This window comes from Sminthopsis crassicaudata, chromosome 3, assembly GCF_048593235.1.
Source record: "Sminthopsis crassicaudata isolate SCR6 chromosome 3, ASM4859323v1, whole genome shotgun sequence".
In the NCBI taxonomy this organism is placed as follows: domain Eukaryota; kingdom Metazoa; phylum Chordata; class Mammalia; order Dasyuromorphia; family Dasyuridae; genus Sminthopsis; species Sminthopsis crassicaudata.
This window is the reverse complement of record NC_133619.1, coordinates 216,378,836-216,396,874: the sequence shown is the minus strand read 5'-3', so window position 1 is coordinate 216,396,874 and position 18,039 is coordinate 216,378,836. Positions and strand designations below refer to the sequence as shown.

Here is an 18,039-nt window from a genome sequence, read left to right as displayed (position 1 = left end):
TTTAAAGAGATAACAAAAACAGATCAACAGCCTACTGCACTCCTGGATATTCTCCCATTTCCCAAGAGTATAGAAGTTGCTACAAACCTAGAGGTTGTAAGAAAGGCACATTTTTGGCTTCTCTTCTGAATATACAAAGGAATGTTATCGACTCAGTTTTCAAGGACTATCTGGCTCAAGATAAAAGATGCAGAACTTCTGTATTCAGGATTTTATCTTAGACTAGGGATACTAGCAAAACTTGATTAGTAACACTCAAAATATTTTATATAATGGGGGCAGCTAGATAATGCAATATAGTAGATAGACGGCCCTATAATCAGGAGGACCTGAATTCAAATTTGGCCTCAGACACTTAATACTTCCTAGCTGTGTGATCCTGGGCAAATCACTTAACCCCCCAATTGCCTCAGCAAAAATAATAATAATTATTTTTTTTTAAATTCTGGTATATACTGCAACTCTTTTTCCTGGTTTTAAAGAAGGATGTATTTTCAGTTTTAAAAGTCTATTGCTAGGCTATTCATAGCAAGAGAGGTTAAGAATGAAAGCAGATAAGTGTAACGGACCATAGACTAAATTATAATAAACAAGAGTTTATAGTTTAGGCAATCACAGAAATAGGGGCTGGAAAGGCCTTCAAAAATCATAGAATTCAATCTCCTAAATTTATGGGAAACAAATACCAAGTGACAGAGTCAATAAAGGCTCCTGATTTCTACGTCAGTGGAGGAAGTGCTCCCTCCATTAACCACACTAGTTGTTCAGGAGCTCTCCCTCTGTCCAATTTAACAGAGGCAGACAAAGAAGAGAAAATTTTCTTTTTCATGGCTACAGATACAATATTATTTTGATAATTCTTTTGCATTTCTGACCTATCATTAATATCTTAAAAGACTACTGACATCCCTGAATGTCCTAAACAAATAACATTTGACTTTATCTTTGTAGTAACATTATTACCCCACTTTTCTAGGCAAGAAGTAAGTTGACTCAGCAATTTCCAAACATGTGATGTATCTAAAAACTTTATGACAAAATAATTTATTCCTAGAACATTAAACAATATAACATGATGATATCATATCAAAGTTTATATTAACTTACAATATAAAAGAATTCTTGATTTCTACTCCAACAACCAAGTGGTCATCCAGCACACGATACCACATTTTCTCTATTATATGTTTTGAATCATGAGATGTGTCTAATAGTTTTTCATCCAACGAATGGGCAATGTGTTTTTTATCACCACAGAGAGAAACAAGAATGTCCTTGGGGGGAAAAAAACACCTCTTTATAGTTTGAGTACATTCAATAAAAAGCAACTAGTTTGTTCAGGCCTTAGAATTTACTTTTTTATCTAATATTTTATTTCCTTAAAAATTTTCACATAAGTCAAATATATATCTCTTTTAGAGTGAGAAAACTAAGTCAACAGGGGAAAAGGAGAAAGAGTATGAAAATTTGATGACCTTTTTTTAAACCGATCAGGAAATCTAATATAAATACAAAAATACAAAAAGGAAAGATTTCTCCACATAAGTAATAATAAATGGAACCCCAAATTCCAATTTTGATGAGTGAGAGACAGATTTTAATTTTCAGAATTTTAACTATCAATTTATTTTATAAAACTATTTTTCCATGTAATTACCTTTCTATTTGCCTAGGCCTCTCCTTAGATCAATGTCAATTAAAACAATTTCTTAGAGGTAAAACTTATCTTACAAGCTAATCAGGCCTATGAGACAAAACTATCTAAAATAAAATAGGTCCAATCCTCAAATTAACACAAAAATATTTAAAAATTCTTAAGTAAGCCAATAAGGCACTATATCAGAAATCCTTAGATACCATGTCCTTTACCAAAACTATCCTGAGATGAACAACATATGTGCAAAGTGGGAAAAAAGCTGCCAAGGCTCTCAGGTAATGTAAATAAAAAAGAAAAACAAAATGGTCCCTACCAAAGATGTACCTTAAAAAGTTCCTGTTGGTTTCCTGGCTACTTTCTTAGCTTCCTTTCAATCTCCCAAGCCTTGCAGGGGGTTGCTTGAACCTACAAATTTAGGACCAAAGTGAGTTTTATAAATTGATGTTATATTTTATGGTGCCTTAGAAGTCTCTGATAGGTGTTTGCTCTCATGTCTATAAAGAATTAGTTTAAAAATGTTACATTATATAAAAATGTTAGTGAAAAATTTCTTGAAAGATTATTTTTACATTTGTCTTTATATCCCCAGACTTCAGCACAGATCCTTTAAAGAGGATAAATTAATAATGTTTAATTAATAATAATGTTTGTTGGACTGGAATTAAGAGATAATTCTTAGATAGATAGAAAAATCTATCTTTTCAAGAAATAGTCGAGTTTGATTTAGCAGTCAATTTATGCTACACAACTCACTTTCTGCTGAATTTGTAAGATTAACCAACTAACAAGGCTGGGGAATCTAAGGACTGTGCCAGAATAATTCAGAAACTATAGTTTGGCCAACTCAAAAAAAAAAACTAATTATGAAAAATCACTCAAAAGATCCAGACATAGAAAACTAAACAAAATGTTTTAGGGAAGACTGACTTAATATACCTATTTATCTTACTGAAAATTCTCTTTATAATCATGATGTGACCCAGAGCATATTTAATACAAGGTTACAAAGATTACAGCAATTGAAAATTTAATCCTAAAAGCTACCAGATGATAAATTCATGCATTCTATCATTTTTTAAGTTCCTAAATTTTCTGGGCAGAAATTAGTTTTGCAGGTTGCAGATTTTTTTTCTTTTTAAGATTTCTGAATTTAATTACATAGGTTATAACTGTAGAAAGCAAAAACAGACTATAATATTTAGGGGGAAAAGACACAATTTAATTAAATTGGATATACATAGCAAACAACTTTATTTTTCTTGAAATGATTAAAATCCAGAAAAGCAAAACAAAAGATAATTCAAAAGCAATCAAAATGGCCCCTATACTAAAGCTGTCCTAAATAAGGGACCCTCACTCAAGAGAACATTTTACTTTCTTTATCCACAATCCTAATGTGTTTGGTGCTTTAAAAAAAAAAAAAAAAGTTATTGCTGTGTTTTATTTTTAAATCTATTGTTCCCAATATATTACTTTGTCATATCCCTCCCTGACTACTATTCTTTAAAATAAAGAATAAGAGGAGTAAAAAGTTAAGCAAACTTAAACAACAATCTTAAATCTATTGTTTACATGCATGCTTGATTTATAAGTCCCCAAGAGATTTAGAAACAACAGAAATTAGAAAGTGGGAAGGGAATGTTAATAAGCAAGCATACTAATAGCATCATGACACTAATAGCAAAGAATGAATCACCAAAACAATAAAAAGTAGATGCAATAAAGAAAAAAAAAGTCCCCACAATCTTAGGCCAGTTACTGTAACGGCAAATGAACTTACAGTACAGTACAGATATCATTTTAACAAGACAAGTATACACAGAATATATTTTTATTTATTTATTTTTTTGCTAAGGCAATCAGTTGGAGTTAAATGACTTGCCCAGGGTCACACAGCTAAGATATGTTAAGTGTCTGAGACCAGATTCGAACTCAGGTCCTCCTGGCTTCAGGACTGGTGCTCTATGCACTGTACCACCTAGCTGCCGCTTTTAAAAAATTTTTTAGCATATATTTTAAAAAGCTTTTTTATAGTAACAGGTAAAAGGGTTTTTTTTAGGACTTAATTGAATGAAACCTCAGTTCTTCAGTAAATTTGATTATTTCTAATAAAAGCTTTCTTGAAGGTTCTGCAATCATAATGCATTAATATTTATAAGTTACTAGTAAAAAGTCAATAATTGTCCTCTTAGTGAATTGTGCTTCCGTAATGTATAATTTTCTAACATATACTCTAAATAATACTTCACCTAAATACTACAGTTTTTTCATATATATCTTAATTTTCCATTTTATAAAATGTCATAATGGTGATATGATTAATCTTACCTCTTCTTCACATGGTGGAATATATTCTTTCCTTTGAACAAGGCCTACTAAAGCTTTGCAAGATTTTGAAATAACTCTTTCCTTAAGTAGGAGATGCTTCTGCAATTCTTGAATCGATGCCAAACCAACCTGTAGAGTTGAAATAAAGTTACCCATAGTTAATCGTTTTTAAATTTTTATTTGAAATTTAAATACAAAATGAGAAAAAACAAAACAGAAGAAAGAAAAAGGAAAAAAAAATGTTATGCATCCAGAACATTAGGAGGGATTCAAAATATGTAACAAATTTCCATTTCAAGAAAGCATATATATTTTAAGGCATTATATTCATTTTTCTCTCTTCCTTTTGAGTTACTCTTCTATTTTCTGTTGTACACTTTTTGCTTTATTCTGCATAATTATAATCTGAATAGAAGATAAAAGTATTTGGTCAAAACTAAGAGTTCAAAAGTCTTATTACATCATTTTTCAAACATTTCCATATTTAAAGAAAACCTCTATTTTTCCAATCATTCAAGTCATCTTTGAAGAGTCTTTTTGTTTTGCCAGTCAAAAATTTGTCAGTAGAAAAGTATTTATTAAGCACCTAAATATAACAGATACTGTGCTAAGTGCTGGAGATTTAAAAAAAGAAGCAAAATGATAGTTTCTGCTATCAAACAGCTTAAAATCTAATGGAAAGATACAAAATGAAAATAACTATACACAAACAAGTTACACTTTGTTACACAATTTTGTTGTTGTTTCTTTTTAACAGAGGGAAAGTATGAAAATTTAAAGGGATCTGAAAAAGTTTCTTGTTGAAATGGGCTTTTAGCTAAGACTTGAAGGAAGCCAGGGAAGCCAAGAGGAGATGAGGAAAAAGAGCACCCCAGGCATGGTGTGGGACAGCCAATGAAACAGAGAGCATGAAGGAGAGGGAGTGTGAGAGGGGGTAAGGAGTAAGATTGGAAAGGAAGGGGATTGCAAAGGCATATCATGAAGAGTTTTGAACTCAACAGAGGATTTTACATTTGATCCTGGAGATGACAGGTAGTCAGTAGAGTTAACTGAGTAAGGGAGTGAGTGACATAGCCAGAACCTGTGATTTATGAAAATCATGTCGATAACAAGCTGAATGGAGGATTATCTGGAGTGGAGATGACACTTCTAAGCAGAAAGATTAACTTGTGGGTAATTGCAATGGTCCAGGCATGAGGTAATAAGGTCTGCACCACAGTGATGACAGTATCATTGAAGAAAAGGGGCACAGCTGAGCAATGTTAGGAAGGTAGAAAGGCCAGGATTTAACATTTGATTAGATAAAGGGGGAGGGAAGGAGGTGTTAAGGATGATTCTTAGGTTTTGAACTTTGATGAATGGGAAAATGACAGTACCCTCTGCAATAACAAGGAAGTTTGGAAGAAGGGAAGATTTAGAAGAAAATAAAATGTCAAAATTTCAGACGTGGTTAGTTTAAGATGTCTAAAGGACATATGGTACAGAGAAGTCCAACAGGGAGCTAGAGATGCATTTCTGGAGATCATCAGAAAGATTAGGGTTGAGTAAGCAGAGGTAAGTGAGGTTCATAAGCAACTTAGAAATAGTACCTGAGTCCATGAGAACTGATAAAATCACCAAGTAAAATAGCACTAAGGGGCGAAAAGGTCTAAGATAGAACCTGTAGTGTTAGGTTCTTACTAAGTGCTAATGAGATAATGAGATATTAGGTTCTTACTAGGTGCTAAATCGGAACTTAACAATTCTCTAGTTCTGGCCTTTGGGGGGAGTTTTACCCCTTTGAACTTCTGGGGAGGAGCTTACATGCTTAGGAGGAGCAAGTTCATTGGTTGAAGTATTTTTTCCCAGAAGCCTCTGAGTTATTCCATGCCCATTCTCTGGGAGGATAAAAGAGGGCGGCACTCTGGAGGAGGAGAAGTCTCTATTCTGGGTCAGAGTTGGTGGCTGAGAGATTGAGTTGAGACAGCAGATCTCCTCCCAGAGAACGATCGGCAGTTTGTGGAGACAACAGAACATTACACTGTGGGACTTGCATGGTTGGGGGTAGGGTGGTTTGGATGAGGATCAAGCTAAGAAGAAGGACGTCTGATAGGTAGGAGGAGAAGGAGACAAAGTGTCACAAATTTAGAAAGGAGAGAATCAAGGAAAAGAAGATAAGAGTCAAAAGGCTAAAGAGAGGTAAAAAAGGATGTGGATTAAAAAAAGTCACTGGTTTTGGTATCTAAGAGGTCACTGTTAATTGTGGAGAGAGCAGTTTTAGTGGAATGATCATCCAGTGGATGAACACTGGAAAGGGTTAAGACAGTGAAAGAAAAGGAAGTAGAGACATACTGTATTAGACTTTCTTTAAAGGAGTTTAGCCACAGAGGGCACAAAAGATCTAGGACAACAGCAGGGATGGAAGGATCAAGGGAGGATGTTTTAATAAGGGAGATATGGGTATATTTGTAGGCAGTAGGAAATGAGCCAGTAGACAGGGAGAGACTGAAAATAAGTGATAGAGTAGAAATGGAATGGAATAGTTTAGCCTTGGTAAAGATGGGTGAAGAAAAAGAGAGTGGCATAAGGTTATCTGGGAAGCTACAAAAGGAAGAATGAGCACTTAGTAAATGGCCTTCATCTTTTTCAGTTAAGTAAAGGGCAAGATTCTTAGTTGAGAAGTGGCGAGAAGATAAGAGTTCTGGGAGGTTCAAGGAATTAAAAGATTTGGAAGTTGCTATGGAGAATGGAATAGTAAATTAATTAAGATGGTGTAAAAGCATGGCCTCATGGCAGGGACACCCCAAATGAGGAATGTAACACAAATTTTAAATGGCCAATTAGCAATTTCATGATTTTCTCCACCTTCTTTCAGCAGCAGGTGAAAAGGAGTGAAGGCAGCAGATGGTATGTGTAAGCCTAAACTGAGTTTTAGCAAGGTAAGATGGGTGATATGATAAAGGGCCTAGAGATTCAAGTAGACAGTGTAAAATTTTAACAGGAATGGGAAAATGAGGACAATGTTTAGCGAACAGTTGATGGCCTAAAGGGTTGGAGGAGCCAATATGAATAGTTACCAGTATGCAAAGCAGAGGGAGAAGTAGTACGACTCTAGATTGTGATTAAATAAGGAAATTTCAGAGATCATGAATATGAAAATAGTGCATTTGTGGGCCAAGGCTAGATCTGCATGGAGGAAGAGTTGGTCATGTGAAATTAAGATGAGGAACTGTGAAATTAAGACATTTGAAAAAGTTATCAGTTTATATATTGAAGTTCCCTTTTGTGAAAGCAGAAGTTGGTGAAAGGCTGTGAGAACTCACTGAGGAAAGAAAGGGAGTGTCCTAGAAGTCAGCAGTTGCTATCAGAATTTGGATGTGTGGTCCATATAAACTGAGTAAATCTCAAAGGAGCAGAGGTTACTGGATGAGAGTGTTGAAGGAGAACCAGGAAAGGAGAAGAAAGAATATTCCAGCTCTCCTACCTCAACCAGTGTTGGGGTATTGAATTAAAAGTGCAAGTAGTAATTAAAGGGCAGCTAGGGATGCTGCATCATCAGGAGAAAGCCAGTGAGAGCCAGAAAATAAAAAGGAGTGGAAAAGAAACAGATTTAAGGTTTAAGGTTAATGACATAAGGTTTAAGGTTAATGTCATTTAAGGCAAGTTTGTTACCCATGGAGTAGGCATTCCAGAGAACAGAGGAAGAAGAGGGATAGTGAAAAGCATGGGAGTAGTGAAGGGGATGGAAATCAGGGATTAAACAGTGACAAGAAAAGATGTTTCAGCATCCCTGAGATTGCAAGGCATAGCCAAGGAAAATTTGTAAGGGGAAGAGTTTTGAATTTTTTTTTTTTTTTTTTTTTTTTGCTGAGGCAACTGGGGTTAAGTGACTTGCCCAGGGTTTCATAGCTAGGAAGTGGTAAGTGTCTGAGAACAGATTTAAACTCAGGTCCTCACAACCCAGCTGCCCCTGGAAAGATTTCTAATTCCATAGGCTTTGGCCTCAGGACAGAGCACTCTTATGGCCTTAGGCAGTTCAATCAAAGGAACCAGAACTTGGAGCTGAAGGAATGGTATTACTCTCCTTCCCTCAAGTAGGAAAGCAAGACTTTAGGGTGACAACTTCATGGAATGGTATTCCTCCTCTTCTGAGAGGGAGGAGTCTGGTGCTTAATAGAATCACGTTTCTTTTCTAGCAAAAGACTGGTCACAAAGAAGGCATGTTGCAATGGCACCCTCACAACAGTGGCAGGAGAGAGTACAATAAAATGGCAGCTCTCCTCTAACCAGAAAGGCTTGAGGTCATTTTCAAGTTAAGATTCAACCAACTTATGACTACTATCTATACTAGAAACTATATCTCCCAGAAACTGTGCCCTTTCTTCTAGTTCTGCTACCACTATCCTTTTTGAGGTGCTCATTATTTCTCACTTGCAATAGCTTCCCAACTGGTCTGCTTGCTTGCTTCTTTTTCCATTTCAAACCACCTTTTTGCCTATGTCATTATGTTACTCTAAACCTTTAAATAGTTCCTCACTATCTTGACATCCAAGGCCTTCTGTGATATGTCTAGTTTATTGTTCCAATCTTATTTTCCATCACCATCATTATCTGTACCATTTCCTCTTCCCAGAATTTTGGTTTCAGCCAAATTGAATTGCTTATCTATATCCCAAAATTTATCTCTCTATTAGTGACTTTTCTCCAAAAAGTCAGTGAAAATCCTAAATCAAGACCCAGATCAAAAATTTAATCTGCAGTTTTCTCTAATTTTCCCTTACCTTCATTCTTACATTTCACACAACTCTCACACTATTTGTCACATTTTATGTATTAAATTGCTGTGTATGTCTTATTTCTTTTATTAAACTGTACCTGTTTGGAGCTCTTAACTTGGTTATCTGCGAACTTTTAAAAAATATTTTGATAACTATATTTTAATACAATTAATTTAGTTTGTATAATTTTTTTATGCATTTAAAAGCACTATTTGGTGAAGAGATCTATGAACTTCACTGGATTGCCAAAAGGAGTAAAAAAAAAAGTCAAGAACCCTTGACCTAGAGAAGAAGAGGTGAGGATGAAACCAGAGGAAAAAGATCTCACTGGCCTTTAAATTCCAAATGTTATCTAAAACACTAAATAAAGTCTTGCAAAAAGAATATACTCAATAATTTTTTTTTAATTACTTAACATCCTCAATATCAAGGAGAGATTGATTCTCCCCTCCCCCCATACTAGTAAGTAGGAGTGAATAGCTGTAATTCTAATTTTTTTTGCAGTACAGCTGATTCATGAAGATTTTTCTCAAGGTGGAACAAATTTATTTTCCACAGGAAAATTGAAATAAAGCAAGATTTACAATTAGGTCTTTAAATTAAAAATACTAAACTTTTTTTTTTTTTTTTTTTTTTTTTTTTTTTAAGGGAAAAATAGAGGCAGCTAGATAGTGCAGTGCATAGAGCACCAGTGCTGGAATCAGAAGTATCTGAGTTCAAATCCAGACTCAGACACTTTGAAACTTAATAGCTGTCCTGGGTCAAGTCATTTAACCCCAATTGCCTCACCCAATACACACAAAAAAGGGGGAAATAGTATAAATATCTATTAATAATATCAAATATGAAAAAGAAGTCTCCTATATGCTCAACAAAGTTCTATTAATTTCAAATAAATAAAAAGTGGAACCACAATGTAAGAAACTATTTTAATGCCAAAAATATGCTTCCTCATCTTGTCATACTGTAAAAATCATGAGTAATGACTTGATATAACAGCAACATCTTATAGAGATTCAATCAGCAGCCTGATTCGTAGAATCAGGAGATCATAAGTATTTTTACCTACAATAAAAACTGACATTTATATAGTTCTTTATAGTTTTCAAAACTTTTTTACATATATGATATCATTTGAGCCTCTAAAAGTTTAAGCAACTTGCTCAGTCATATAAGTAATCAACAGCAGATAAGATTTGAACTCTAGTTTTTGGACTGCAAACCTAGCAAAATAGTAAGATCACATCAATTCCTTTCCTAGGCCACAGGAAAGATAGTGTAGACTAATATCCACTGGAGTCCACTAAGAAGCTACATTTCTAAATGGTCGGACAAATTTTATTTAATTAAACAAGAAGTATTTATCAAGAGTCTTTGTCAGGTATGATGCTTAAAAAAAAAAAAAAGTCTGTTTTCATTTTTTTGCAATTCTTCTATACTTATTTCCACAATTATTATGCTACACAAGAAAAGTCAGATCAAAAAGGAAAAAAATTGAGAAAAAAGAAAATGCAAGTGTGAACAAAAATAATGTAAATACTAAGATTTGACCCATAATCAATCCCCACAGTCCTTTCTCTGGATGCAAATGGCCCTCTCTAACAAAAGACCATTGGAATTGGCCTGAATCACCTTGATGTTGAAATGAGCCACATCTGTCAGAATTGATTATTGAATAATCTTGTTATTTCTGTGTACAATGTTCTCTTGGTTCAGCTCACTTCACTTAGCATCAGTTCATTAAAGTCTTTCCAGGCTTTTCTGAAATCAGTCTGCTCATCACTTCTTATAGAACAATAATACCCCATTACATTCACATATCATAACTTATTCAGCCATTCTCCAATTGATAGACATTTTTATGCAAATAAGCATCTAGAGATATAAAACTTTTCCTAAGAACTGCTTTGGTTGTATTCCATAAATTTTGCCAAGTATCATTATCATTCTCTTGAATGAAATTACTGATTGTATCTATTTGTTATTTCACCCATTCATTCTTTAGGATTAGATTATATAGTTTCTGATCAATTTTTAGTCTATTTTTCCCTAGTCCTTTTTTATACATGTAATTTTTATTGCATCATGATCTGAAAAAAGACGCATTTCCTATTTCTGCATTTGATTTTGAGAGTTTTATACTCTAATACATGTCAATTTTTGAATATCAAGTTTATTTTCTTTCTTGACATAACATTTATATGTTACTAAAAGGTTTATAAGAATATCAGTTTTGGGAAGTTGATGGTATAAGTATGATTTTACTGGTGATGAAACTGAAGGTTAGGGAGGAAAAAGTGCTTTACCAATGACTATGACTTATATGTTCTGAGGATCTGCTTTAGAGTCAGCAAGACCTGAGTTCAGATCTTCAGATTATGACACTATGATATTTCTCCATAGGCAAATCACTCAATATTGTCAATGATCTAGACAATTCTCTAAGACTCTCAGTCACTGAGAAGCTGAAAAATAATGATCTTACAGTAGGGGTGCTTTCCATATTGGGAGTTCCTTTCCACTACAAAATCCCCTGTCATTTTTCCCCCTACCCTCCTTTGCCCTTGCCAATATTTTCATTTACATTACAGGCCAGATTATTCATATATATATGAGAGAACATATAGGAACACACACACACAAAAAGGAAGCTTATAGACTAACTTGCAATCTTCTTTCCAGAGCCTGGATTGTAAGAGCATAATTTTCTTGCAGGTTGTCTTCAACTAAATTATTTTCCATGGGATCAAAAGCATCATTCTAAAAAAGAAGATAGAGTGAAACCATAAAAACTACATTAATACACATAAAGCAATTTGCTGGTACAAAGAGTTTTATACGGCTCAAATGACTTTTCATAACCTTGTTAAATCAGTTCTCCAAATATTATGTACTCCTAATATTATTATACCCATTTTATGGATGAGGAAATAGTGAAAAAAATCTTAGATGTTATTATACAGATACAATCTGAAGATTAATCTTGCAATTTCTTGTTCATCTGCTGGTCCCCAGAAAACAAGTATTATAATGAATGTTAGTAACAACATATATAACCATGAGCCTTTATGACAATTACTCCAAGTATCAATAAGGTATCAAAATGTTATCAATTGTTTTTAAGTCAAAGAGGGACCAATGCCTGTATAATTGCATCACTACACTAGGATACTATTGCTAATGAGTAAATTTTACTGTTATTCTGGTGTCCACAGTAGTTTTCTTATTTCACTTAAGATTATTTTTATAACGTATCACAATGAGAGTCAGCAGAGGGCATCAAGTAATGTTTACTTTAAACATGTTTTTTAACAAATTTAAGCTTCTCCCCTTACTATTAAACTATCAACACTTTTAGAAAGAACATGAACATAAAAGTTTAAAAATACCAATAAAGAGAACTTACCGAATAGTTCACATCACTAAGATCTGTTATCTTGAATGAAGTCAGACAATTTGTATTGAATGTATCTTTAAAAACTAGCAACAATTGTTCAGTTCCAGTGCCAATAAAGTCATCTACCAGGACTGATTTAACTTTTTGCCACTTGGATGCAACCTGCAAGGGGAATTCAGTGAGATGATATAAAGAAACAATGGCTAGAGACCATTAAGAGCAGTCAAAGCCATGAGGGCCTTAAAAGAGTCTGTTGATAGAGGCATGGTGTCCACAATGAGGGAGGTGATAATTTCATATTAATTGCATGATATTTGATCAACACGGCATAGTTTTTTTGCTTCTGGAACTCACTTTTTATGATAAACATTAACAAACTAGAGTTCAAAGGAAACCAGGATGGTAAGGTCATATGAGAACTGGTTGAAAGGATACAGGATTTTTAGACTGGAGAAGACAAGACTTGGCAAGGGAAAGTGGGAAAGGTTGTCATAAAGAAATATTATATATAAGTATTATATGTGTTTTGCTTGAGAAGATAGGAGATAGGGGACACTTGGTAGATTTAATAGTTCATTTTTATTTATTTACCTCTGTAGTAATGCACGGGCTAAAAAGAAGTTTAGTTGCCTAACTCGCATTTAAAACAATATCACATTCTTACTTAAAACATTTAATATTTACCATTTATTGTTAAAAAAAAAATTACTTACCTTATGTACCAAAAGCAATGTGAGGTTATTTTGATTAGTTATGATATACCATAATTAATTATGATTTACTATAAAATAAATTTTGTATTCTTTACAAGTTTTTTTTTAAAGTAAATTAAGGCAGTTAACATATTTGTACTCTTAAAAAAGCATTTGAGAACACTTTTAGCATCTTCAGAAGTCATGAATTTGGTTCAATGGCGATTATCATAAAGTGAGTTGTAAAGCTAGTTTCTAAGCAGTAAAAGCTTTTGCTTATTACCATCACTAGGAAAATATACTGACAAAGTAAAAATATGTAGTTGGAACTCTCTAGTTTATCAGTCAATGATCTTCAGTAGCAAATTAGAGTAGATTCTGAGGATCAGATTTAGGGGTAAAAAAAACTTTGGGTGTTATCTACTCTAATACTCATTTTGTAGATAAGGAAACTGAGATCTAAGAAGCATTGACTTACTCAAGGTTCCAAAAATGGTAGAGATTAAAATCAAATCCATGTTGTGAACCTCCAAATTCAGCACTCTTTCTATTGTCACATGGATTCTATCAAAGTTGCAAAGTGTTCCTGAATGATAAGTTGCAGAAGATAATATCCTATCATGTGCTCTGTATTTTGCCTTTTTTTTTTTTCTGGGGTACATGGGGGAAGTTGTATGTAGTATGTCTTACATTGTTTTGGGGATGTCAATTCTCTAGAGTAAGACGTGCTTTGCAAAATGCATAGTTTAATTCTGTAACACGAGAATGCTTAAATATTAAGTGTGCTGAAATAAGGGAAACAAACACTTTAGTACGAAGCAGAAGGAAATACCCAAAATACACCATTTTACTTCTCTATTTCTCTACATTTGTACACAGCTATTTAATTTTTAAAATTTTTTAAAACTAACTTCTAAAGAGAAAGATTATATTTTAGCCTTTTGTTAAAAACAGAAAGATGTACAGATAACCATTAAATAGATATATAACTATTGACCATCATTTTCTAAGCAAAACAAGAATAATGAAAAGGCTCCTGGTAAAGTTTTTGAAAAATATTTAACATTAACTATCACCATAAATAACAGATTATACAATAAATTTCTTTAGTTTTCAATAAATGTCTTACATTCAGAGAGTACAGCAAAATAAGTAACTATGTAAGCTGATCTATTGAAAATTTTTAAGCTAGAATATGACTGACTTTGTTTCCATAACATGGTTTCTATAATAGGTAAATCCATATGGTATTTTCTTATAAATAAAATAATCTACTATCTTATAAATAAATGTTTATTATATTATAAATGTTATCATGTTATTATGAAAATAAAATAAAATGCATTTTATAAATAAAAAACTTAGAAATATGAGCCCAAATTCAATGCCAATCAGTTATCTTTTTTGAAAAAGAAAGTCATATAAAAAAGGACAAATTTATTTTTGAAGAGGCAAACTGTTCATTGAAAATATATTAAGACTAGAAGCAGCTAGGTGACATAATCCTGAAGCCCTGAAGTCAAGAGGACCTGAGTTCAAATTTGACCTCAGAAACTAAATATTTCCTAGCTGTGTGACCCTGGGCAAGTCACTTAACCCCAACTGCCTCAGTGCCAAAAAAAAAAAAAAAAGATATAAATTTAAAAAAAAATCTATCAGTATAAATGAGCAAAATAAATAAAATTTTATAAGAACAGTTATTATACCTGAAAGCTTTTTTTCCAGATGGCACAAACATCATTGGATCTAAATGATACAATATAGAGTAAGTCTCCTCCACCTGAAGCCATAACTTGTAATGCACAGGGATCCTGAAATGGAAGCTGACATAGTCTTTTAGGGATACCATCTTGGAACCAAATAAGTTGATTCTTTTCAGTTAAAGCAATCAGTGAAATCCTTAACATAGTGTTCACTACTTTAATTGTACAAATATATATACATGTTACCACACTGGCATAAGCATGAGGCAAAAAATATGCACTACTTAATATTTTTTGATCTTCAATAGAATATGCACAAAATTCAGTACCCCAAATTATATAATCTGACTCTGAAAACCTCTGGCTATTTTCTCTCTTAGTGGAATGAGGTTCTTCTACTCCAAATAAAATAATACCTAGATTTTCAAACTCTCCTGCCCACTTGATGGAAGAAAATTTAACTGGAACACTGATAATTCTGTCATTTTTGGAAGAAATATAAAAGAAAGTTCTGTTATGTCTCCATAAGATTGATGGGCTATTAAGTATCTTTATGTCATCCTTCATCTCATAGTCTAATGTAAAATTCATTCGCTGTTCAAACTTATTAGAATTGTGAAGTAACAATAAAAAATATTTGAAAATACTTTTCTTTTTGTTTCTTCTTATCAAAACACAAGGGAGATTAATTCCTGTTCTGAAGTCTGCTGCACAGCTGCAACAGATTATTTCAAAACTTGAACGTTCTCCATGAAAGCTAAATATACCAGTGGACTTCTGAATAAATGCTCTTGTGCTTCTATCAAATGTCATTCTTTTCACATGTAATTTGGATGTTTTTGTAATCCCTTCTTCTGCCAAGTCTCCTTGTGACAGTTGAAAAATAAGGACTTCCCCATTGTAAGATAAAAGATTCTCTTGCTCATTAGATGACATTGCTCTTCTGCTGTTTTCTTTCAACAATGTCAAATCTTCATGTGAATTTGATTTTGGGGTACAAACTGTCCCAAAGAGGATTCCAATCTTAAAAAAAAGAAACATTGACATCAATTAGAAATATTGTTTTTTAAAAGAATGTTAAGTACTCCCTATAACAATGTTCACATTTACCAGAAAAATAAGATCCATAAAGTTGTTATTGTAGTTTCTATCTTAATTATGTTTTTTAAACCTTTAATTAGAAGACAAACTGACAATCAGAAAATGAGTTATGACAAATGAGTATATATGCTTAAGGAAATAAAGTTTCAGCAAATCCCTAAGAATTTCAACATACTGATATTTATATGTTAATGTTATAATTTTTATGGTTATAATAATATCAGTTACTATAATTTTTAAAAATCATAGTAGAACCACAGGTATTTAAGTGAATGAAATGTCTTGCTTTAGTCAGAAAATAATGTCTTTAGATTTTGATGTTAATGATTAGCCATTTGTAAATAGAGAAAAAAAAAGCTGACTTTCCTGTGTCAAAGGGAATTCATTATCATGTGAGGGAAAATCCAGATACAATACCAAGCATTATTAAATGTTTTTGGAAAGATGATGTCAAGAGAGAAATGGGATAAATGAAGTGGATAATTAAATTCCAGTTTATTGCATTTATCTGTTACTTTTTATTTTGAATGTTATCCCCAGTTACTTGTAAAAAACAGTTAACATTTATTTAAAAAAATTTGGGGGTTCCAAATTCTTTCTCTCTCAGTTGCAAAAGATATTTCTATATTAGGTTGTGAAAGAAAACACAGAACTCCCCAAAAAGAACAACAAAAACTCAATTGAAAAATAGTATGCTTCAAACTACATTCAGTTTCCATTATCTCTCTCTGAAGTTGGATGGTGTTTTTCATCACGAGTCCTTTGGAATGGTCTGGGATCATTGTATTGCTGACATAACTGAGTCATTCACAATTGATTATATTATTACTATGTACAAAGTTCTTCTGGTTCTGCTTACTTTACTTTGAATTGGTTCATGTAAATCTCCAGGTTTTTCTGAAATCCTGCTCATTTCTTATAGCACAATAGTATTCTATCACAATCATACACCACAACTGTTCAACCATTCCCCAATTGATGGGTGTCCCCTCCCTTTCCCCATTCTTTGCCACCACTAAAAGAATTGATATTTAAAAAAAAACAAAAAAACAAACAAAAAAAAAAAACCTTTTCCATGAGGAAAAAAAAAATGAATGTAACGTGTTGATTTACATTAAATTTTCAAAGTTTTCTTTCTGGATGCATGCAGATGGCATTTTCTATCCAATGTTTATTGGAATTGCCTCACTGAACTTCTGAGAAGTACTAAATCTTTCATAATTGATCATCACACAATCTTGATGTAACTGTGTACAATATATTCTTAGTTCTACTTGTTTCACTCAATATCAGTTCTTGTAAATCTTACCACGCTTTTCTAAAATTATCTTGCTGTTCATTTTTTATAGGACAATAATATTCCATTTCTTTTCATAACATTCCATTCCATAACTTATTCAGTCATTCCCTCAATGATGGACATTTACTCATTTTCCAATTCTTTGCCACTACAAAAAGTGCTACTACAAACATATTTTTTGCACATGTGCATCCTTTTCCCTCCTTTATGATTTCTTTGGGATACAGACCCAGGAGTGGCACTTGGGCACAGTTCCAAATTGCTCTCCAGAATGGTTGAATCATTTCAAAATCCTACTAACAATGCATTAGTGTCCCAGTTTTCCTGTATCCCCTTCAACATTTATCATTATCTTTTCCTGTTACCTTAGCCAATCTGACAAGTGGGAGATAGTACCTCAGAGTTGTTTTAATTTGCATTTCTCTAATCAATAGTGATTTAGAGCACTTTTCACATGACTATAGTTAACTTTAATTTCATCATCTGAAAACTGTATATTCATATTCTTTGACCATTAGTTAATTGGAGAATGACTTGTATTCTTATAACAATAGTTCTTTATATATTTTAGAAATGAGACCTATATCAGAAACATTGACTGTAAAAACTTTTTTCCCAGCTTTGAACTTCCCTTTTAATCTTGTTTGGGTAGGTTTTGTTTGTGTAAGCATTAGTTTTAAATAACACATTTGCCATAGGCTTGCTACATATACAGAAACTACTTGATAGATACTTTCTTATGAATTGTGAATATAGCAATTCTCAAAATAAATTAACAAGTTTAATTTTTTTCCATTTAAAGAGCTTAATATAAAAAAAGATTCCACATAATCATAGAATTCTCACTTTAAAAGACAAATTCAGTCATCTGAATTCTGAATATTATGTTAGATGCCTTAGCACATTTAACTTGTTTATGAAAGTGAATGCTTCAAATTTTCTGTTCATAGCACACTGACCATTTCAATGCTTAAGGAACATATAAAACTGAAGCTAAAAAAAGCAATTCTTCTGCAGCACTGGTTGGAAGGCCAAGGGTTTTACAAATATCCCTCAAAATTAAAACCCCTTAAGTTAATGCTATAGTTCAAAACACGGAGTCAG

The 18,039-nt window shown here is 32.9% G+C and overlaps 1 protein-coding gene across 2 annotated transcripts in view; it reads right to left on the bottom strand.

The window, feature by feature from the left end:
• Window positions 1–18,039, bottom strand: part of FANCB (FA complementation group B) — a 32,517-nt gene that overhangs the window by 7,589 nt on the left and 6,889 nt on the right. For both annotated transcript variants that reach the window (XM_074299958.1, XM_074299959.1), the window contains exons 2-6: window positions 14,538–15,557; window positions 12,149–12,301; window positions 11,407–11,502; window positions 3,986–4,114; window positions 1,108–1,274 (exon numbers count right to left, since the gene is read on the bottom strand). In XM_074299958.1, the coding sequence (XP_074156059.1) occupies window positions 1,108–1,274; window positions 3,986–4,114; window positions 11,407–11,502; window positions 12,149–12,301; window positions 14,538–15,470 (1,478 nt within the window). In that variant the 5' untranslated portion in view covers window positions 15,471–15,557. The remainder of the gene's footprint in view (window positions 1–1,107; window positions 1,275–3,985; window positions 4,115–11,406; window positions 11,503–12,148; window positions 12,302–14,537; window positions 15,558–18,039) is intronic.